At 48.6% G+C, this 23953-nt stretch overlaps 1 protein-coding gene across 1 annotated transcript in view; it reads right to left on the reverse strand.

The window, feature by feature from the left end:
* Positions 1–1966: 1966 nt before the first annotated feature.
* LOC119949616 (carbohydrate sulfotransferase 11-like) overlaps positions 1967–23953 on the reverse strand; it is a 46187-nt gene continuing 24200 nt past the window's right edge. Inside the window, exons 2-3 of the mRNA XM_038771485.1 lie at positions 14783–14865; positions 1967–2806 (exon numbers count right to left, since the gene is read on the reverse strand). Coding sequence (XP_038627413.1) covers positions 1967–2806; positions 14783–14865 — 923 coding nt within the window. The remainder of the gene's footprint in view (positions 2807–14782; positions 14866–23953) is intronic.

A 23953-nucleotide genomic window follows, 5' to 3' on the forward strand; every position in this document is an offset into this window, starting at 1 on the left:
CTGGGAATGATAAGGATGATGGTGACGAAGCATGGGGTTATTGAGGTGAGCATGAAGAATCCAGGGTTTTTTCTAGCCTCCTAGTCATTTCATCATCATCATCATCATCAGGTATTTGAGTGCTTACTGCAGGCAGAACACTCTATGAAGAGCTTTAGTCGTATTTGAGCACTTCCTGTGTGCAGAGCACTGTACTAAGCACTTGGGAGAGCACAATATAACAACAGACACATTCCCTGCCCACAATGAGCTTACAGTCTAGAGGGGAGCTTACAATTTAGAAGCACTCGGCAGAGTACAGTACAATAGAGTTGACAGGTGTGCCCCCCCCCCGGCCCACAATGAGTTTACAGTAGGGGGTGGAGGGGGGAGACACATTAATAAAAATAAATATATAATTTACAGATATGTACATAAGTGCTGTGGGGCCCAAAGATTACAGATCCAAGTGCACAGATGACACAGATTTCCTCTGAGCAGCTAGCGCAAAGGTTACTGAGTCCTCGTTTCCCAAACAAAGAGCAACTGCCAGCAAACCCTGCCTTGGCACCCAACATTTGCTTAACTGGCTCGAGCCCCACGGATTTCTTGAAAGGGCCAATGGAACTGGCTGTTAACAAGGTCAACATTATATGCTGAGGCGGCATTCAGTAATCCTAAAACTCGCCTTCTCGTGGTCTCAAACTGATTCTGAGTTGCCTTTCATTACTAATCTATACCATAAACCATTCCTGCGGTCTCATTTTATTCAAGGAACAGCTCCCCATTGATAGCTGTCCCTGGTTGGTTTCCAGTTGGTTCAAGCTGTTGACTTGAGGCCCTTAACCCAGACATCATCATCAATCGTATTTACTGAGCGCTTACTATGTGCAGAGCACTGTACTAAGCGCTTAGCACTGTACTAAGCGCTTGACAGACACCATCAACCCAGTTCATCTTTACCAACTGGTGATGAAAGGAGGCAGAGTGGCTTAACGGAAAGAGCCTGGGCCTGCCAGGAAGATAGGGTATGAAGAAATGATGAAAATAAAAACACACACCCACACCCACCCCCCCCAACAAATTGGTGTTTTATAAAAACTTGCCACTATATTGCACCATTAAATTCAGTTGCTCACAACAGAATCAGCTGACATACAGGTAATACTATGGTTTATCAGCGATTTCAACTTGAAGATGTCCCTTTGCCTACCACCCTCCTCAGATCAGCTGGAATTTCAAATCCTCACTTTCTTCTTCTAATGAATAGTCCCAAGTTGGATGGTTCTGTGTGAGCATGCGAGCATGTCTCTTTCTGAACACATCTCATCCTCTGAATTGAGCAGACAGAAGGAAACAGAAAATCCTTGGCCTGTCAGTGTGGGGAATACAAAGGCTGATTCCACATTTCTTTCTCTCTCAGCCCAACGGGAAGGATCTTGGTGGAAATACAAACCAACTACAAATGGGTGAGACAGCCATCGCTTTCTGGGGCCATTTGAGTCAGAAACCTAATAAGACAAATGAGTTGGCAACCCTTCTGAGGAGCCCCTCACTGCAACATTCCAATACAGACAAGCCCCTCCGGGGCTCAGTTCTCTAGCAAAATCACAGAGTTTCCTTTTAAAGAGGAGATGGCCAAGCATCGACCCTGAGGTCTTTTTCACTGAGGGGGGTGAAACGAACAGGACCTGGAGGTGGGGAGGGATCTGAGAGTAAGCGGTGATCAACACCTTGAGGAATCTACAGAGCTCCTTGTCCCAACCCCACCATCCTCCCCGGGTCAAGAGCCGAAGTCCTGAAGGGCAGTGGGATGGAATGGAGTGAAAACGGAGGAGGAAGAAAGGAGTGAGTGGGAGGAGCACCCCTGCTTTCAAGGAGTCCGAGACTGCAGGGCGGGGAAATGAGACATGGAGGAGTCAAAGCAGCAAGAGTTATCAGAACATCTTCCCCTTGCTTCCCCCCACCTGCCCCCGCCCCACCGGCTTCATCGGAGCCGCAGATAAGAGGGGATGGAATAGTTGAAGAGGAGGAAGTCCATCTTGTATAAATTAAAGAGTCTTCTTTGGTAGAAAGGGCTGATGCCCTCAAAGAAGTGGGCCGCCATGTTGTCTGTGGTCTTGGCATTCTTGGACGAGGCCGGGAAACGCACGTCGGCCCCGGCCAGGCGCAGGATGTAAGCGGCGTCCTCGGCCAGCGTCTCGTACTTGCCCACCACGTCGTAATGGACGATGCAGGGGTGGCACAGCGAGTGAGCTCGCTCCCAGTGTTCATTGAATGGTTCCTCCTGCTGGGTCCGGGGATCCAGCAGGTAGTAGAGGAACTCCTCAAAGCGCACGTCGTGCCCTCGGGCCAGCGCCTCGGGGCTGGGTTGCCGCCGGTGGCGCCGGATGATCTTGGTCCCGTAGCGCTTGTGGAAGGCGGTGTTGTAGCTGCGGGTGAACTTGTTGCGGTAGGCGGAGACCAAGCGCTCAAAGGGCTCCCGCACAAACAGGAACTTGAGGTAGCTGCGCAGGCGCCTGTTGATCTCTGCCGGGCTGTACTCTGCCAGTGTCCGCAGGTTGGCCGGGACATGGGCCTCGTGGGCCGGGATCTCCAGGGGGTCGCGGTACTTGCCCTGCCCGGTGAGCACCATCATCACCCGCTTCCAGTTGGTGCAGGCCACCTTGGGCACGTAACAGTACAGGAGGCCGTGGTCGTCGTCAACCACCAGGTGACGCAGGTCCTCCGGGGTCAGCAGGCGTCTCTTCAGGGTGTAGCGGCTGCAGACCCTGCCCAGCAGCTCCCTGCGCCGCTGGTGGGCCGCCTGAACGGACGACGGTGGGAACTGTGGGGCCGGGGACGGAGGAAGGAAACCAGAGAGACGGTTAGTGGGCCCCGATGGCCTGGACCACCGGGGTGAGGGCATCCTGGGCCTGACCCCCTCTCCCGACCCGGGACAAGGTACCGCTCGCCCACATTTCCGTCCCAAATCTGGTTGCATCCCACCCTGTCAGTCAGCAGAAGCTTCAAGTGTTGGTTGCCCCCCTCAGGCCTGAAGAGAGCCCCATTCTGGTCCACTGCCTTGTTGACACCCCCCCGCCCCCCCCCCCCCCCCCCCCCCCCCGCCGGCAACCTGTATCCTATTGGGTTCTCCCTCCCCAAGGGCCTTCTTCAGAAAGCCTGGAAGATTCTGCCCAGAGTTCGGCTATCTAGGCAAATCCTAGGCTGCAATCGCCCTCCCCGACTCCCCCTCTGCCCCGCAAAGCTTCCCTCCGTGTAGGGGTTGGGGCAGGTGCTGGGGGGTGTTCCCCAGAGCCACACTTTTGGAAACTCTCCTCAAGTTCCTCCCAACTCCAGGGGGCTGCAGCCTTCCCTGCTAGCCTGCCAGGGCTGAGGTTCTGTCAGCAGAGAGAGCTGGTGAGTCTGCAATAACAATAATGGCATTTGTTAAGCGCTTACTATGTGCCAAGCACTGTTCTAAGCACTGGGGTAGATACAAGGTAGTCAGGTTGTCCCAGGTGGGGCTCACAGACTTAATCCCCATTTTACAGATGAGGTAACTGAAGCACAGATAACAAGTGACTTGTCCAAGGTCACACAGCTGATAAGTGGCAGAGTGGGGATTAGAACCCACAACCTCTGACTCCCAAGCCCATGCTCTTTCCACTAAGCCACTCACTCTCCCTCCCCAAATCAAACCGATGACCAGGAGGGTGGGTCAGAGAGGGGGCATTCTAACAAGAACGGTATACAGGGTTAGAGGGGAAAGGATTCCAAAGTGAAGACCAGGCAAAACCAAAATCTGACCAGAACCACTTAGCCCTAGCAATCTACAGTCCCTCACTACTCAACGGCACAGTGACCCAAGTCCTAGTCCAGCTCTGCCCCTTGTCTGCTGTCTGGGCAGGTCACAATCTCTCTGTGCCCTCAGTCTCCTCCTCTGAAAAATAGGAATAAAATACCCACTCTCCCTCGCTTTCAGACTGTAAGTCTCATGCGGGACAGCTGCTGTGTCTGTCCTGATAACCCTGTCTCTCTCCGAGAGTTTTAGCACATAACTTGGAACATAGTGAACACAATAAATATTATCATCATCATCACTCCATCACTTACTTTCTTTAGGGACCCATCCAATCGGCAGCTTGCAGCTCTTCCACAACCAGCTATATCCTTCAGCAAAGATTTGGATGGGGAGGGGGTTGGCAATCTATGCCCAGTCCACCCAAGGATTTTATCTTTATGCCATTCCTTTTTATCTCTTTCCTGGCCAAGTCCTCAAGAGACTGGTTCTTCCAAATTATCTTGGGCTGGGAAGAAGGGGTGGGGTCAACAGATAACCTAAATGCCCTGATAGTTAAATGACTTCTGGGTTCTAACACATACATGGGGAAAGCTTTCAACCACACAGGAAGAGAGGTCTGTGAGCACAGCCTGCCCATGGCTTCTGGCAGAAGGCGAGCTAGGGAGGGGGCCCACAGACCGCTTGTCTAATGTTGGGTGTGTCTCCAATCCACTGGAGACTTGGCTTCCCCTCCGTCAGGACCCTCTGTCATTATCCTGGCCGAGCTCAGCCTGCTGTGCAGCTACATACATCTGTGAGTTTCAAACCAGACACCCACCCTGTAAAATGGAGGCAGTTAGCAGTGAGGGCAGAAGGTGGAATTCTGGGGTTCTCATCCCAACCTCGCCACGAGCACACCCTGAAGCCAAGCCTTACGTGTCTCAGTTTCCCTGTTGGGCCCACGACTGAATCTCTTGGGATTGTTTTCAAAAGATTTTCAGTCAAAGGGGTTAGATAGTTTACAGAGAAGGTGGATTTCAAATTCCACATACAGTAAGTTTGTATTGCTCTTTTCAACCCCCTTTTCTTTTTCAGAAACAAAAATAGATAATACCAAATGAAGCCTAAACACCCCTTGGGTTCGAATCCTGGCTCTGCCATTTGTCTGCTGGGTAACCTTAGGCAAGTCACTTCACTTCTCTGTGCCTCAGTTTCCTCATCTGTTAAATAGGGATTAAGACTGTGAGTCCCATGTGGGACATGGACTGTGTCCAACCTGATTAGCTTGTATCTACCTCAGGACTTAGTACAGTGCCTGGCACATAGGAAGCACTTAAATACCATTTTTTTTTTAAAAAAGAGGGGCATAGAAAACCAGCCAAAATATAAATGCATGGTTTTAGTTCTGACTTTTTGAGAAAACCATTTGTCCAGCTGAAACCATGAAAAACAGAAAAACACCCGGATTTGATGGCATTCAGCAGCAATTTACAAGCAAGGAACAGAACTAATCCTCAGACTGCTGCATGAGCTCTTCCTCAGGATATGGAAAACTGAAGAACTGTCACAAGATTTCCACAATGCTACAATATTCAGCATTGCCAAGAAAAAAAAAAGGGAGAGAAATGACTGTGGAAACTACAGGGGCATCTCACTGCTTTCCAGGGAGAGCCAGATTCTAGCCAGAATATTTTTGGACACATTACTGAAAAACCTGGACAGATTCCTGAAACATAGTCAACTGGGCAGCTACCAGAATTCCAATGTGGCCTCAGACCAAAACCCAACAGATACGATGATCTTTGCAGCATGACAGATTTACCGTAAGTGCAGAGAGCAACACCGAGGCCTCTAGAGTCTTTTTATTTGCGCCAACAGAAGCTTTTGACATCATCAACAGATCTGGTCTCTGGCAACTACTAAGTAATTTGGCTGCACTGAGAAGTTCACCAACATCCTTAGGCTACTCGAACTTAACATGTCTAAAAATCAAACTACTCACCTTCCCTCCCAAAGCATTTCCTCTTTCCAAATTTCCCATCTCTGTCGACGACACCATCAACATCATCCCAGTCTCAGAAGTCCCCACCACGACTCCTCACTCTCTTTCCATTCCGGCATTCCAGCTACTGCTATATCCTGTCGGTTTTTACTCCACCACATTTCCTGCACCGGTCATTCCTTTCTGTCCAGACTGCCACCAATCTTGACCCAAGCGTTTGTCATCTCACAGTCTCCTTGGTCTTCCGGCTTCTTGTCTCTCCCTCCTCCACTCTTTATCCTGCTGCATGGATCACTCACACCTCACCTCTCCTCAACTTCCTCCAACAGCTCCCCCCTCGGATCAAGCAAAAACTCCTCACGATGGGCTTCTAAGGGTTTTCGCCAACTCTTTCCATCTTATACATCAGTCCTCTTCACCACTACTCCCTAGCTCGCTCTCTCTGTTCATCCAAGCCAAGTTTCTACTCATATTACACTCTGCCACCTCCACCCCCTTGCTCGTGTTGTTGCACCAATCTGGAGCTCCCTCTTCCCACAATCTAACAGACCACAGCTCTCTCCATTTTGGAAGCCCTCCTAAAATCCCACCTCCTCCATCAAGCCTTCCCCATTTAGCTCCCCAAACCCAAGTCACACAACCCATCAGCCTCCTGCTAATAATAATAATTACGGTATTTGTTAAGTGCTATGTGCCAAGCACTGTTCTGAGCGCTGGGGTAAATACAAGGTAATCAGATTGCCCCACATGGGGCTCACAGTCTCAATCCCCATTTTACAGACAAGGTAACTGAGGCACAGAGAAGTTAAGTGACTTGCCCAAGGTCACAGAGCAGAGGAGTGGTGAAACCGGGATTAGAACCCATGACCTCTGACTCCCAAGCCCATGCTCTTGCCATTAGGCCATGCTGCTCTTTCACGTGTGCTCTGTCAGCACTTTCGTATACCCTCGTAATCTATTTGCAAATACTTTCATGAACATCTTCCCTTTTAGAGCGTAGGCTCCTTGACGGCAGGGAATGTGTAATTCCAAGTGTACATTCCCGAAATGCTTAGTACAATGCATTGCATCCAGCGGGTGCTCAATAAATACCTTGACACCTCTGCCTCCTTCTCCTTTTCAATAGTCTAGTCAGTTGAGTCGGCATTGATGGTGCCCTGACTGACCATTTCCCCATCACTGTTGGAGTAAAGCAGGACTGGGTGGCAGTTCTGTTCAACCTATATCTGGAATCCAAATACGCCTTTAATCCACCAGGAAACTCTTCCCTCTCAACAGTCTCATGAGTGTCATCAAAAGTCTTTGAGCGGTCAGCCAGCACCAGGTCTATACTGAAGACAAGACCCTGGCGCAGTCCAATGCACACTTCACTGTGGAGGATAATAATAATAATAATAACAGTGGTATTTGTTAAGTGCTTACTATATGCCAAGCACTCTTCTAAGTGCTGGGGTAGATACAAGGTAATCAGGTTATCCCACATGGGACTCACAGTCCTCATCCCCATTTTACAGATGAGGTAACTGAGGCAGAGAGAAGTGACTTGCCCAAGGTCACACAGCAGACAAGAGGCGGAGACGGGATGTGTGGAACAACCCAGAAGGGGACAAGGTTTCCACCTGAAGAGCCGCCTAGGGCTAACGTGGACAGTGAAGACTGCAGCGGCTACAGAGGCAGCCTATAGCATGGCATCGGCACTACTTTGCGGTCACTGGAGCTGTAAGTGGGTTCTGCGCATAAACTTTTTCCACGCCCTTTGCAACGGACTGCTCTCCTGCTCTCTCACTCACCTGCAGCCCCACTGCCCCAGCATGAACATGACCGGTAGGAATCAGAGAATAATAATAATAATTATGGTATTTTCTTAAGTGCTTACTATGTACCAAGCACTGCTCTAAGCACTGGCGTTGATACGAGGTAATCCGGTTGGAGTCCCTGTCCCAGGTGGGGCTCACAGTCTTAATCCCCATTTTCCAGATGAGGGAACGTAAGCACAGAGAAGTTAAGTGACTTGCCCAAGGTCACACAGCAGACAAGCGGCAGAGCAGGGATTAGAACCCACATCCTCCGACTCCCAAGCATGTGCTCTTGCCAGAGTGGCACAGCACAAACCACTAGCATTACAATCAATTCTTTCGCGCGAGTCCTCCATCCCCAAGTCTTTGTGACTAGGCTAAGGCTTGTCTATTGTTTCTGCTAAGTAAGCACTCAATGATTACGATTGATTGATTGATTGATAGGCGAGGAATGCCACCATCATCATCAATGTGGTATGTGTTAAGTGCTTACGATATGCCAGGCACTGTATTCAGCACTGGGATAGATACAAGCTAATCAGGTTGGACACGGCTCCTGTCCCAAACGCGGCTCACAGTCATCATTATCCAAAGCAGTGACATTTTCTAGGTGTCTCGTCTCTCTTTTGGGATCACAACCTTCCTAAGGCCGGAGACCGTGTCTTGTACCTTGACGGCTAACTCCAGCCGGCGTTCGGCTTCCAGTGATGTGCTGCGCTTCATGACAGTGAGTTTCTGACTGTAGGTTACCTGGACTGAGGATGTGTGTGTCTGTGTGTCTCGGGTAGGAGGCTGCCCTTTGTGTCAGAGGATGTGAAGGTCAATTGGTTTCACCTCAACACCCAGTCCCGCTACTGCCAACAGCCGGGAAACTGAGAGTACTTGGAGCCAAGAGGTGCAGGATGCATATGGTGTGGTGTGTGTATGTTTGTGTGTCACAGAGAGACGATGGTTCCACCATTTTCAGCGGATGCCGCTAGCAGTCCAGTAAGACTTCCCATCAAAACCCAGCCCAGCCCAGCCCACAGGAGAGAAGCCCAGATCCCTGCACTGGGAAAGGAATGCAGAGGGTACTGGACCACTGAAGTCCTGTTTGGGGCAATCGGATTGACCAAGGGCAGAATGGTGATTAAATCCTGGCGCGCTAGTGTGTGTGTGTAGGTGTGTGTGTGTGTTGTGAGGGTGTGAGAGAGGACTGCTTAGCCAGCTGTTTGTGGAGACGCTCTGTCCACAAAGCCTACCTCTGTCTAACCATGAGGCTCAGTACATGGCAAATAAGCCTTACTGACCGCTGGTCAGGGAGTCCTTCTCTGACCTGGCTCCATCTCCATTTTAGGCTCAGAAAAATTTTACAACAAAAATTCATCCAAAGAGAAATTTAAGTGATGTGCTACAATGAAAAGTAAACTGGCCATTATCTGAACACGGAAGGGGGCACAAGCCTACAGGCAAATGCCAATAATTTTGGTATTCGTTAAGTGCAATTCGCCAAGCACTGTTGTTCTAAGTGCTGGAGAGCAACCTGCTACCCAGCCAGGGCCTAGGGGTCAAGCCCCAGCCTCTCTCCTTTCGTCTCACAGGCCCAGGATACACTCTGCCTTTCCCCGACGGGAGATTCAATTTCATGTTCATTTTTATTATTTTTATGAAAAATACACCCCAGGAGCTGGCCAGAATACCACCCAGTTTGGTCCTGGTGAATTCCTTTGGCCTTAGAGACGGAGGTTTCTCCTTTGGAAGAAGTCAGTGTAACTAAGGCAAAAATAGCCTGTGTCCTGTGAGTAATTTGCTGGGACCAGGCCACGTATGATGCTATCATAAGGTTGATGTCCCAAGAGCAGACATTATAACCAGGTTCTATCGTCTATCCCAAACCTCATTTTAGCCAAATTACAGTCTCAACTTCCTCATTCGGCAAATATTTTTTTTTTCCAGTGCTGTCTCTGCATGGGTGGAGAAGTCACAGACAGCAAGTGGGGAGATGCAAGTGGCTTGGATAATCTATAAACCATCAGTGCCTGAAAATTAGAAACTTTGCTTTAGGTTGGGAAAAATGTTCGGGCTGGCCCGCTAAATGGACGTAAACCCTGCCCATGGTCACTGCCGCTCCTCCAAGTGTAAATTGACAAAGGCTTCAACTCCCTATAGCCACACAGCTCACTTATCCTCCAGCTCACACACAGATACCCCCACAAAGATCTAGACCAACAGAGATGCCCTCAGACTCACTCAGACCTGTCTTTTGTCTCCGCCCTTCCACTGGCCACTGCTGTCACTCTTTCCCAGGGCTAGCTTCAGACCTTTGGCCACCCTACGGCAGGGATTAAAAAAAAACCACTGCCCCTCTCACTCTTTCTCATGATATATCTCCTTTCGAGAGGCCTTCCCTAAGCCCTTGTCTCCTCTTTTCCCACCACTCTTCTGCGCCACCCTGACTTGCTCCCTTTGTTCATCCCATGGCACTTATGTACATATCTGTAAACTATATTAATGTCTGTCTCCCCCTCTAGACTGTGAGCCCGTTGTGGGCAGGTATTGTCTCTATTGCTGTACTGTACTTTCCCTAGCACTTAGTACAGTGCTCTTCACACAGTAAGCGCTCTATACATATGATTGAATGAATGAATGAACAGGAGCATAGTCTAACATAATGGTGCTCTAGGCAACCCAACAGGGATAAGAAGAGAACCAGGAGAGGATCGTGTCAGAAAAAAAATCAAGGTTAGTGTTTCCAGGAGAAGGGAATGGTTCAGTTTTGAAGGCAGCTGCAAGGTCATTCAGGATCAGTTAGTTTGATTTGGCAAAAAGGAGGACATTGGTGACCACAGAGCAGTCTCAGCAGAATGAAGATGGTGAAAACTGAACTTCAGGTGGTCAAGGAAGGAGCTGGAGGAGAGGAAATGGACTAAAGTCAGGACTAAGCTCTATTTTTGAATTCTTTCTCTACTGCCACCCCTTTGGCCACAGCTCATTCAAGACTCTGACTTTCACACCCCAACGGGTCACTGTCCCACTATCATCTCTGAGAAGGGTGGGTGGTCACCATCTTTGGGAGGGGCCAGGAGGCCTCCCGTGTTATGTGGTGCCCTGAGGTGATTGCTTATCTCGCTTACCATATGAACCCGACCCTGATCTTTCCCCACTTCTCCCATGCAACTGGAAAGGCTGGACAGCAGTTGCATGGCTCCACAAGGCACATCTCGGCCTGCTCTCCCCCTCTTCTGGAAGAGGAGGGGCCCAGAAGCCACGCTGAAGACTTCAGGGGACTCAGAACTAGTACTCTGGGAGCTGGGCCAGGAAACTGGCCACTGGTGCTTCCACCTTGGTCCTTTCTCTATCCCCTGACTCCCATCCCTGTGACTCTTCCCTTGTCTCCAAGGAGTCGAAAGTGGAGAAGTACAGAGTATGAGGAGACAGCCACTTCTGGAGCATCTGAAAGAGGCTTGCCGGCACCAAGATTATTGTCGAGAAAAAGGGGAGGAGGGAGCAGGAAGAGGGAGAGAAAGGAAGGAAAGGTGGTGACCCCAATTCTGGACCTACCTGGTTAAGAGATTCATTTGTACAAATGGCAGAGCACCGAGGCATAAGCAAGGAACTCCCACCCACAAACTCTCCCAAACTATGATGCTCAAGTGCTTTTGTAAAAACCCAGCTTCTTGCTACTTACTCATTTTGCCTATTTTAAACAATTGGGAAAGTACAATAGAGTTAGTAGCCATGGTCCCTGCCCTCGAGGAGTTGACATTCTTGCAGGGGAGACAAACACTAAAATAAATTACAGAAAGGAGGAAAGAGAAAAAGGGGATACATATGTGAGTCAGTGTTCATGCAGTAGGGTATGAAAGACAGCAGGTCGCGAATTCACAAGTCCTCAAGTGGAAAGGCAATGCAGAGGTGGCAGTTGTGTTCAGGGGGCATAGCCTGGGAAGCATTGGAAATTAATCAGGGAAACCCTTCAGGAGGGCTTTGAAGATGGAGAAAGCTATGGTCTGTCAGTTATGAAAGGGGTGGGGGCTCCAGGCAGAGGGAAACCCGTAGGCAAGTGATCAGCGGTGAGAAAGCTGAGAACGAGGCATGGTGAATAGGTTACTTTGGAAAGAGCAAAGAGTGAGATAAGAGTGGGAAAAGAGAGTGAATAATAGGAGAGAGAGAGAGCACTGACTGAGTGCTTTAAAGCTAAAGGTCAAGAGTTTCTGCTTGATGCAGAGAGGAAAGGGTAACCACTGGAAGCTTTTGAGTAGTGATTGTTCACAGAATAGGCAGCAGTGTGAAGTATGGACTGGAGAGGGGAGAGGCTGGAGGCAGGGAGGTTAAGCGAGGAGGTCCATGCAGTAGTCAAACTGGGATATGACAAGTGCCTGGACCAGCGTGATGGCAGCTTGGATGGAGAGAAAGGGGCCGATCCTGGAAATGTTGTGGGGGAAAAACCAACAGGATTTTTTGATAGACTGAATATGGGGGTGGAAAGAGAGGGAGGAGACTCAAGGATAATGCCAAGACTACAGATTTGAGAGGCGGGGAGGGTGGTGGTGGTGTTAACAGCGATGGGAAAGTTAGGCGGAGGAAAAGATTTGGGAGGGAAGAGGGGGAGTTCAGTTTCAGACATGTTGAGCTTCTGGTTCTGGTATGACAGCCACGTGGAGATGTCCTGGAGACAAGAGGAAATACGAGATTGCAGAGGAGAGGTTGGGAGTCATCTGCACAGGTTTTAGCTGAAGCCACAGGAGTGGATGAGTTCCCCAAGGGAGTGAGTGTAAACTGAAACTAGAAGTGGACCTAGAACAGAGCTTTGAGGGTCTCCCACAGTTAGCAGCAGAGAGGAAAAGGAAGAGCCAGCCCAACAGAGGTAAGTGTCAGAAAGAAAAACAAGGTTAGATAGTGTTTCCAGGAGAAGGGAGTGGTTCAGTGTGGAAGACAGCTGTAAGATCATTCAGGACAGAAGGAGGATATTCACTCAATTGTATTTACTGAGCGCTTACTGCGTGCAAAGTACTATACTAAGCGCTTGGGAGAGTACAATGTAACAACAAACACATTGTTTTCCACAACGAGCTTACAGCCTAGAGGGAGAGACAGAAATTAATATAAATAGATAGATAAATTACAGATATATAAATATGTGCTATGGGGATGGGAGAGAGGATGAATGAACGAAGGAGCAAGTACGAGCAGTGAAGGAAGTGGGAGAAGAGGAGAGGAGGGCTTCTTGGAGGAGATGTGCCTTCAATAAGGTTTTGAAGTGGGGGAGAGCAATTATCAGTCTGATATGAGGATACCTCCAGGCCAGAGGTAGGATGTGGGCGAGAGGTCAGTGGTGAGATAGATGAGAACAAGAGACAGTGAGAAGGTTAGCACCAGAGGAACGAAGTGTGCAGGCCGGGTTGTAGTAGGAGAGTAGCAAGGTGAGGTACGAGGGGGCAACGTGATTAAGTGCTTTAAAGCCAAATTAATTACTTTTAAGCCAATAATGGTGACCATGGAGCGGTCTCAGTGAAATGAAGGGGGTGAAAACTGAACTTCAGATGGTCAAGAAAGGAGCTGGAGAAGAGGAAGTGGAGGCAGCAAGTTTATACAACCAAAGTGGCTCACAACATTCCGTGCCTTCGGTCCCCTGCCCTCAACTCTCAGGGAGAGTTTAAAAAAACAAACAAAATAACCAGGTACTTTCAACCCACTTCTGGTCCACAGGCCCTCTCTGGGGAAGCAGAAACAGTCTGCCAGGGCCCTGCTCAGTGGAAGGAAGGCGAGCTGGGCCAAGGTCAGGACTAAGCTCTATTTCTGAATTCTTTCCTCCATCCCTCCCCTTGTTGGGAACCAAGTCCAGTGCTTTCAGGACAGAATCTGACCCAGAGGCATGTACTGCATACTGAAGTGAGCTCTGAAACTAGTATTTTAGGAGCAAAGGAACTGGGACAGGGATGTAGGTTTCCAAGGAGTCTTTCTGGCACTCTTTGCTGTTGTCAGTTGGTGCCTACGGGTTCCTCTGAGGAGCTCGCTCACCTGCTGGATCAGGTAATGAGGCCAAGCAGCCTGCTCAGACTAATCAGGAGGAAAATAGTGCTCAGGAACCACCCCCCACCACCAACCAAGAGAATAACATACTAGGTAGAATTACTGAGCCCAGGCACCTCGAAATGCCCCATCAACCTGGCCTCAAGCCATGCTAAGCACATCTAGGCTAAAAATACATCTAAAAAGGGAGAGCAGCTGAAGCAAAACATATCATAATCACCATCATCAGAAGTGTTTGTTAAACGCGAGGTGCTGGGGTAGAGACCATATCATCACATCAGGCACAGTCCCTTCCCCTCCCTGGCCTCACAGGCTACGTAATAATAATTAGGGCACCTGTTACTAACATTAATAATGATTACGGTATTTATTAAGCACTTATTATGTGTCAAGCACTGTTCCAAGTGCTGGGGTAGATACAAGGAAATCAGGTTGGACATAGTCCCTGTCCCACCTGGTGCTCACAGTCTTACTCCCATTCTACAGATGAGGAAACTGAGGCACAGAGAAGAAGTGGTTTGCCCAAGGTCACATAGCAGGCAAGTGGCAGAGCCGAGATTAGAACCCAGGTCCTCTGACTCCCAGGCCTGTGCTCTTTCCACTAGGCCTGCTGCTTCACAAGTAATGTGGAGGGAGAACGGGTATTGAATCCCCATTTTACAGTTGAGGATACCGAGGCACAGAGCAGTCAAGTGACTTGCCCAGAGTCATATGGCAGGCAAGTGGCAGAGCAGGGATGAGAACCTGGGTCTCCTGCCTCTCAGTCCTGGGCTCTTTTCATTGGGCCACGCTGTTTTTATGATCACCATCTGATGTCCCATCCTTCTTCCTTTTGCGTCATTACACGTAATAAGAATCTCTGTGCTGAGGGCCTCAAAGACCTGCACAAATGGATAGAAGGCCCTCGGGCCTTAGTGACCTTTGGGGTTTTGAGTAGCCCAGACCTCTTTGCCGCCAGGCAGACAGAGGCCCTACAGGGTCATGCCTCTTGGTGACACTGGATCGGCTACAGCCTAATAAAAATAACAGTGGCTTGAATGTCCGCCAGATCCATCGATCGCCTCTGCGAGAGCCCGTTTGGCTTCCTATATTCTAGCACAGCCACCGTTCTTGCAGGCCCAGGTCCAGACGAAGCTCAGGAGGGGCAGAGAGGTTATTAGAAAACCCAGGCAGCCCTCACCCCTAACGAGCCAGGGACCACCACACCTGACCCTTGGAGCTTTCACCTACCTGATCACTGTCATAAAGGGCCTGGAGTGGGCTTCGCCCTGACTTGCCGAACCAGTCAGTCCTCAAGATCCTGTCCTCGGCAGCTACGTAGGGAAGCAGGAGAGAGAACAGATTACTAACTTGGCTGCTGCTGCTGCTGCCGCTAGACACTTTGGAGGTTCAGTCTGGTCTTGCCTGTTGGCATTAGGGTGGTCAGGGCCTGACGGAAACCTCTATCAATTGCTGGCAGCCAGTCAGGTTTCAGCCTAGACACCTAACGGAGCATGTGAAATACAATCAGCATAGGCTGAGCGCTACCCCCATCTTCATATCTCTTCTGCCCCGAGGGCAAAAAGCTGGGGATCCTTGCTGGTGGCTATGGGATGCAATGGAATGAGAAACCAGTTCCCTGGAAGAGGGTGAGCTGACGTTCTAGAGGCAGCAGCAATGAAGGGGCAGGGGTGGGGCAGGGCGTGCATAGCTGGGTGACTGGGAGGCTCTGGAGAAATGTTACAGGTATCTGCTTCAGAGGGAGGTTCATTGGTCAAGACCTAGGAGAAACGTAAAAATGAATAAAACACATTAGTCTCTCCTGACTTTCGTGATTACAAACCTTAAAAGGTGCCATGGGGAGGAGAAAGGCAACCTCGAAGATACTTACACGCTTACAGATGCAACCCCAGTTCTTTTCAGAATTATTTGATCTGGGAGAAAGGTGGGATTCAGACTGGGATCCAGGATATTGAAGCTGACAGAGAAAAAGAGGGGCTGAGCTGCCACACGATAAAAACGAAAGAAGAAACGATGCAAATGAAACTGGAATCACAACCATGGATGTGTGAAGGGGCCCCAGGGGAGCGGGGAGGGGGAGAAAGCAGTCAGGCAACATGGCATGTCAGGGTGACAAAGTTGGTGAGCTCCCCATGTCCCCCTCCTCCTCCCCAGCAGGCTGTCAGGATCCCATGGAGATAGAAGAAGGGCAGATACTCTGCAGGTGCCTCTGGGAGTATAGCGCTTTAGATCAGTCTGTCAATCAACAACATTTACCGCACACCCACCATGTTCTGGTTGTCCAGGATGATGTTCAAGAAAGCTTGAACTGGTGGTCATTTGGGAGGCTGAGGATGCTGTTTCTGAAAGCACGCCCACAAGATGGCCTGCAAAACTTGGGTCATAGAGTGCTCTGGACTGATGATGAGGGTGTAGCCCAAGGTGCATCCCAAGATACCCCTACAGAGAACTGCAAAATGCCACTGGATTCTGCTCCCTAGGCAGGGTACCAATGGATAGGATGCTGTTGACCACAAAGAAGTACACAATCGCTCAAGAAGGGCAGAACATCCTTTGGGAGGCTGGTGGGGTGTGGCGAGCCAATGTGGCATTAAGTTCCAGAAGAAACTGAAGTGGCCAGTTTCTTAACTGTCACAGGGGGACGGGGACAGAGACCACATCCTTATCTTCAGCATCTGCAATCTAGGTGTTATATTAACTTGACACGGCAGGATCAGCGATGGTGAAGTCCTGAAACTTAAGACGGCTAGCACTGAAGCAACCTGGTCCAACGGGACCCATGTGGGAAATGGAGGACACTCAAATGTCTAGCTCGTGGTGAACTGAAGAATGGTGATCACAAGTAAGACCGGCAGGAGAAGTACACTTCCGGTTTCCATGAAACCGTGACAATTGTTAAAGCCCTTACTATGTACCAAGCACTGTACTAAGCGTTGGGGTCCATACGAGATAATCAGGTTGGACACAGGGCAACCGTCACGTGGTTCCTCCCAGCACCCCGGTCGCCACGGTCAGAGACTGACTACTGGGCTGGGTGGCCCATTGGTCTGACCCAGTGATGGAGGTGAACAGTTGGGAGACAACAACGGGGAATACGTGAGCCAGGCAGGGTCAGGCAAGCAATGGGTGGCTCTTCCTGAGCAAAGTCTTCAGACAGAAGATGAGTCAAGGAGGCGGTCGAAAACACTGCCAGATATTGCAAATAGCAGCTGCAGCAGCAAACCAAGGGATGGTATCTTCATCTGCCCACGAATTGTTGGCTGTGCAGACTTTTCAGTCACCCTGATGGTCAGATAGTGATTCACCATTCTCAAAGTCATTTTCAAATATAAACGGCAACCACAAACAGAAGATTAAAGGAAGTACAAAGGAAGAAGATGCTAGCCCCCGCCCTCGTGGAGCTTACACGTTAATAGGGGAGACAGGGAAAAATAACAAACTAGGATTTCCATTCCCTCCTGCAACTCTCTCCAGGAAGCTTTCCCAAATAAACCCCACCTACTCACTCCACTTATAGAACTTCGTAAGTTATGAGTTGATGTTCCTTGTGTTTGTACTGGCATACATTTTTAGATATCTAAGCTTCTATCAATTGAGCATTTTTTTTGCATATTTGTGCTTGCCCTTTCTCCTGTATTATAAACCCTGAAGTATGAGCCCCTCTCTTATTCCCCCTCTATAACTCTCCCCAGATGTTAGCAGTAGTAATAATACCATTGATGGATGGATTGATTATAGTAGTAGTAGCAGCAGCAGCAACAGAGTGATTGATTGATTGAGAATACTGGTAGTGATAGTAGCAGCGTTCACTGAGCCCTTATTTGATTATGTGTACCGTACTGGGTACATGGGAAGTACAGAATAAAGAAGTGACACATTCCCTGCCCACAAGACTCTTACACTCTAACAGGGGAGACAAGCACAAAAATATTTACAAGTAGTCAAAAATTAGGACAAAAGGACAAAGATCGACCGTTTCTCTAAACCCTGTACATGCTTCAACCCAGGTCTTTGTCTTTGGGAAGGCGTTCAGGTTTCAAGGCCAAATAACACGGCAGACGTCCAACTTTCTTTTCAGAACCAATATTCCAGCTTTCCAAATGCTGAACAGTTCTTGGAAGGGGGAGACCTTGGGCTCACCACCACGCCAGGCAAACGGTCCTCAGTCCCAAGCTGCTGCAGCCTCCTCGGCATTCCGAAGGCTGAAAGGTTTCTGGAGCACGGTGTCCTAAAGGGGGAAGTTGATCTGTTCCCTTCCCCATCCTCTCACCCTGCAGGGAACGGGTCTGAGGAAAGCTATTCCGGGTGTGGGGTGGTGGCATACCCTGGAACATCCCTTCTTGAGGGGCTCTGAGCCACATGAGTGAAGGAAGGAGTTTCTTTCCCCTGCCCGCCTGAGGCCCAGAGTCAAAGTCATTCTCTAGATGCCATAATTATGATAATTCTGGCATTTATTCAGCACTTACTATATGCAAAGCCCCGGGGTGGAGACCACGTTATCAGATCAGATCCTGGTCTACATGGGGCTCACAATCTATCATATCTATCTATATAATCTATATATAGTTTATAATCTGATTCTCTAAAATATTTAAAACATTATATATATATATATTTTAGAGAAGTAGCATGGGCCTGGGAGTCAGAAGGACCTGGCTTCTAATTCCAGCTCCACCACCTGTCAGCTGTGTGACCTTAGACAAGTCATTTCACTTCTCTGTGCCTTAGTTACCTCATCTGTAAAATGGGGATTAAGACTGTGAGCCCCATGTGGAACATGGACTGTGTCCAACCTGATTACCTTATATCTACTCCTGAGCTTAGAATAGTGCCTGACACAGAGTGAGTACTTAACAAATACCATAAAAAAATACATTTTAAAGATGAGGCAAAGAGAGGTTAAATGATGTGTCCGAGGTTACACATTAGGCCAGTGGCAGAAGTGGGACAAGAAAGAGCATTGAAGACACTCAATCAGCTCTCTCCGCACTACCTAGCCTCGCCCCCTTCCCACTTCTTCCCAGCTCACAGGCTTCACACCTCTCAAACTAAACCATCGTGCCTTGCTCTCCTACCTCTTGCCATCCACCCCTTGGTTCCGTCTTCCCTCCAGCCTGGAACCCCTTCCCCCTACATAGCCGACAGATCAGCACTTTCCCAAACTTCACAGCCCTATTGAAGCCGTATCTCCTCCAGGAAGCCTTTCTCAACTAATCTTCATCCCCCTACCCAATTTTCCCTCCTTGCTTCCCAAATCATGCCATTAGCCCCCCCCCCCCCCCACACCCACACCACAAACACTTAGGTACTCCCCCCAGTCCCCACTCAGCACTTACTTGGTTGCTTCCCCTATCTCTATTTCACTACCCATCTCCCCCACTGGGTTATAAACTCCTTGATGGCAGGGATCACGCCTACCCACTCTATTGTACTGATATCTCAGCATGGCTTAGTGGAAAAAGCCCAGGCTTGGGAGTCAGAGGCCGTGGGTTCTAATCCCGGCTCTGCCACTTGTCAGCTGTGCGACTTTGGGCAAGTCACTTCACTTCTCTGTGCCTCAGTTACCTCATCTGTAAAATGGGGATTAAGACTGTGAGCCCCACTTGGGACAACCTGATTACTTTGTACCTACTTCAGTGCTTAGAACAGTGCTTGGCACATAATAAGTACTTAATACCATCATCATTATTATTATTATCTCTCCCAAGAGATCAGTGCCCTGCACACAAGTAGGCACTCAACCAATAGCACTGATTGCCCGTTCTCCCCTTTCCACTCCCTTTTTTAGACACAAGCCCCAGTAGTCCTGGGAGTGTGTCTGAATTATTATCCTTGTACCCTTCACCACAGTGCATGACATAAAAGCACTTAAATGCCATTACAATTCTTAAGTGAATAATAATAATAGAATAATCATTATTGTTCTATTCTAGTTCCAGGTCAGGCTTCTTTAAGCTAAAGGGGGATTGGGAAAAGTCCTCCAAAGCATCAATGTGGGAGAGGAGATGGTGGGGGGAGAAGAAAAGTAACGGGGAACAGAGGGTGATCCAGTGAGGGGGTTGGAAGTTGAGTGTCCTCATTTCCTCTAGACTGTAAACTCACTGTGGGCAGGGAACATGTCTACCAACTCCGTTGCACTGTACTCTCCCAAACACTTAGTACAGTGCCCTGCATACTATTGGTGCTCAATAAATACCACTGATTAGTTGATTGGTTCTACATAAGCCTCTCTGTCCTTGTGGGGTTAGCACTGGAGAGTCCCAACCCAATCTAGAATAATAACCAGGCACTAGAGAGCCAGCACAAGACCTGGGCCAAGCTCATTCAATGCAACAGACATTTGGCCTGACCTCAACACGCCCTGACCATGAAGGCGGACCACTAGGAAAGGGGATTGCCACCTGGGGGTCTCCATTACTGACTTTGTGTGAATCTGGAAAAGTATCTGCCAAGTTTCTCCATTTTAAACTCAAGACTGACCCAGTTTGCCAACTGGACACATGCACACAGTCCTCTGATGTGAAGAAGCTTCCATCACCTGAGGACCTCAGGGTATTATAATGGAAGCAGACAGAGTAAAAACAACTCTACCTCAGCCCCAGCTGCATGTGTTTTAACACAGTATCATAGTTCAAATTGCCAACTGCAGCACTTTTCTTATTTAGAAAACAGCCTCCTTCTGAGAATAAGGATTGAACTGTCTCTTCAGGACAAAGAATTTCAAATTCAAATGAGCTCTGAAACCAAGTTCTAGGGTCTGTTTGAAGTCTGCATTATACCCTGAAAACCTCTGAGGAAAGTGGTGCTTTGACTATCACTGCCCACATCCCAAAATTCTCTCCCCAGCATAAACATGGCAATTCTCCAACAAGCTCCATGGCGGCACTCTGACTAAGCAGTCATGGAATGAAGGGGCAAACAATCAAAATTGGGGGGTGGGGGGCCTCTACTAATTGATGACACATCAGCATCACATCCTCTAGAATGTAAGTCACTGTGGGCAGGGTTCATGTTTACCAATTCAGTTATACTGTACTCTCCTAAGCACACAGAAAGCTGTCAGCAAATATGATTGATTAATCAGCAGCAAAAATAGCAGCACCCATAGAGACCTGTCCTAGGCACTTGGCAGCATACAATAAAGGTAGAGGACATTGTCTCTACTCTCAAGGAGTTTGCCATCTAATGGGGGAAGACAGGCAGGCACAAATATTTTATTTGAATGCATATTTATGTATCTCATATCTATATATAGAGAGATACATACATACACATTCACAGAATAAAAGAAAAATCTTGGATACGACTGCTTACAAGAGAGCAAATAAAAAATGAATAAACAAGTGGAACAAATAAACCAATAGATATGTAAATGTTAAAGGGGGCGCTGACAGAGTTGCATGACCAGGGAGATGGGAATTTGGCAGGTTCATCCTAAGAGGAATTTGAAGCAGGGGAGAAACAAGATTTGGTAGATTTGAAGGGATAGGGGTTTCATGTAGGGGAAGGATAAGAGCAATGGGTCAAAGACGGGCAAGGCAAGAGTAAGGCAGTTAGAAGGTTGGCTTAGGGGGAGTGAAGACTGCGAGCTGGAGTGTATAGCCGGAGAGGAGCAACATAAATTGCAGCAAGAAAGCTGGAGCCACACACTAACTTCCTGCACATGAAGCTGTAGGACTCTTATCCACCCAATTTCTCCACTGCCTTTCCTGAAGTTCCCATCCGGCTTTCCTCCTCCAAATGAATTTCTCTTCCATCCTTGATGGAATGACCCCACTGGGGCTCCTAGGGTGGTGGGGAGAGGTTTGGGGAAGTCCAATTTCTGCGGCAGGCTGCCACCTGCAACTTCCTTGAGATGGGCTTCTGGACACAGACTCCTGTCTCAGGCCTGGATTGTCCTCCCTCTTCACATCAGACAGGCAATTATTCTCCCCACCTTCAAAGCCTTATTGAAGGCACATCTCCTCATTCATTCATTCATTCAATTGTATTTATTGAGTCCTTACTGTGTGCAGAGCACTGTACTAAGCGCTTGGGAAGTACAAGGTGGCAACATAACCAAATGGCCTTCCCTGACTAAGCTCTCCTTTCCTCTTTTCCCACTCCCTTCTGCATCACCCTGATTTACTCCCTTTATTCACCCCTCCCTCAGCCCCACAGCACTTATGTACATATCCATAATTCATTTATATTAATGTCTGTCTCCCCCTCTAGACTGTGAGCTCGTTGTGGGCAGGGAAATGTGTCTACCAACTCCGCTGTACTGGCAACTGTATTATAAATGCTTAGTACAGTGCTTTGCACACAGTAAGCATTCAATAAATTGTTGTTTGAAAGTTCCTGGGCTTATGGGTTCTGGATGTGGAGTATATATATATATAATGGAAAATTCAGCAGGCTCCCAGAGTCCATGTCCTAGCCCCTCCCTCCTGCTCTCATGTTTGCCATGGCTGGGGTGGGGGTGGAGGGAGGCGATTTCACAACATCGACCCTCGCCCTATGGCCCAGGTGAAATTTGTTCCTTGCTGATCAATCGATTTCATAGCCTGAAAAGCCTGACTGCCAAGCTCTCATGTGCTGTTTCTCTCTCTTCCCCCCTCACCCTCTCCCTCCCTGCCACTCCCACTCAAAAATTCCCTCACCCTGTCTTGACTGCTTACTGGGGAGTTAAAGTCAAAGATCTCCCAGAGAAACTGCACTAAAGAATCTTCCAAACACCAGGAGGGAGAGATTGCAAAAGGAAACAGCTGCTTTTTTCAAACAGAGCAAATCCACTACCAAGCCACGGGCCAGATTTTCCATGCACTGCCCTTTTTAAAAATCGACTTCTCTTTCAGAGTCCCTGGAGCACAGTCTAGCGCATAAAAGGCTGGGTTGGGAGATGGGGTAATATGAATTCACATTGTGGGCTTCGGCAGATCACTTGCCAGCTCTAAGTCTCAGTTTCACCACCTGAGAATGGCCCATACCCTAGAAAGGGTCTGAAAATCAACCGAATAATGGACAGTAAAATACCTCAGCAATTACATAAAAGCATATGGAATTCACATCTAAAGGATCATCACAAATATCTATATGCATGTGATTTTTTTAAAAAAATAAAATCACAGGACAGACTTGCAGCCCAGTATAATTTTTAAAAAGAGAAGAGCAAAATTTTGACAGTAACTACCTGATGGTGCGACTTGAAATGTGAATCTAAACGAGGGATTCTGAAACTGCTTCTCTCCCTCGGGTCCTGAAACTCTCCCACATTCCCTAATTACTCCTCCTGTCTCCTTTCATGCCTCTCAAAAAGACTGTGGATGGGATCTGCTCTTAAGAAAGTGATGGTCACACCTTTCTGGGGTCGGGGGGGGGGGGGGGGGAATCAACCAATCGATGGTATTTATTGAGCATTTACTGTGTGCAGAGCACTGGACTAAGCACTTGGGAAAGTACAATACAATAGAATTGGCAGACACATTCCCTGCCCACAAGGAAACAAAGAAAAATAGTACTGACAGGAAGGGTTGGATGAGCAGCAAAGTGAGAAGGACAATTCAGCAACAGGGATGGACGGAGAAGCAGATGATGTGGCTTGGAAATGAGACCAGAGTTGAGGGGGGCAGTTGGGCTAGACATCTGTGTTGTATGAGGAGCCCCCGCTGTGAATCCCAGTTTGAGAGACATCAGATCAAGGCCAAAGGCTACCTGCTGAGTGATCTTGGACAAATCCCGTTCTCCCTCTGGTGGAGGGTTCACGAGCGAAAATTCACCCAGGCAGGTCTCTTAGCCATCAATCAATCAGTCCATCAACGGCATTTAATGAGTGCTTACTGCATGTGCAACACTGTACTAGGTGCTTGGGAGAATCCAAAAGAGTTGGTAGAAATGATCCGTGTCTTTGAGGAGCTCACAATCAGCAGGGTGGAGAAGAAAGGGATGGAGTGGTCTCAGAAGGGAACTGGCCCACTTTGCCAACCTGTTCAAAGGGAAGTGAAGGGCCTTGCAGGGCCAGGCCTTCCCAGTTAGTCAGGATGCCCAGGAAAGAAGAAGTGTTAATGTGTGAGCCCGCTGTTGGGTAGGGACCATCTCTATATGTTGCCAACTTGTACTTCCCAAGCACTTAGTACAGTGCTCTGCACACAGTAAGCGCTCAATAAATATGATTGAATGAATGAATGCTGCTACCACCATGTTAATTTAAGCACTTATCCCATCCCACCTTGATTATTGTATCAGCCTCCTTGCTGACCTCCCTGCCTCCCTGTCTCTCCCCATTCCAGTCAATACTTTGCTGCCCGGATCATTTTTCTACATAAACGTTAAGTCCATGTTTCCCACTCCTCAAGAGCCTCCAGTGGTTGCCCATCCACCTCCGCATCAAACAGAAACTCCTATCAGCTTTAAAGCACTCAA

This window comes from Tachyglossus aculeatus, chromosome X2 (assembly GCF_015852505.1).
Source record: "Tachyglossus aculeatus isolate mTacAcu1 chromosome X2, mTacAcu1.pri, whole genome shotgun sequence".
NCBI classification, from domain to species: Eukaryota; Metazoa; Chordata; class Mammalia; order Monotremata; family Tachyglossidae; genus Tachyglossus; species Tachyglossus aculeatus.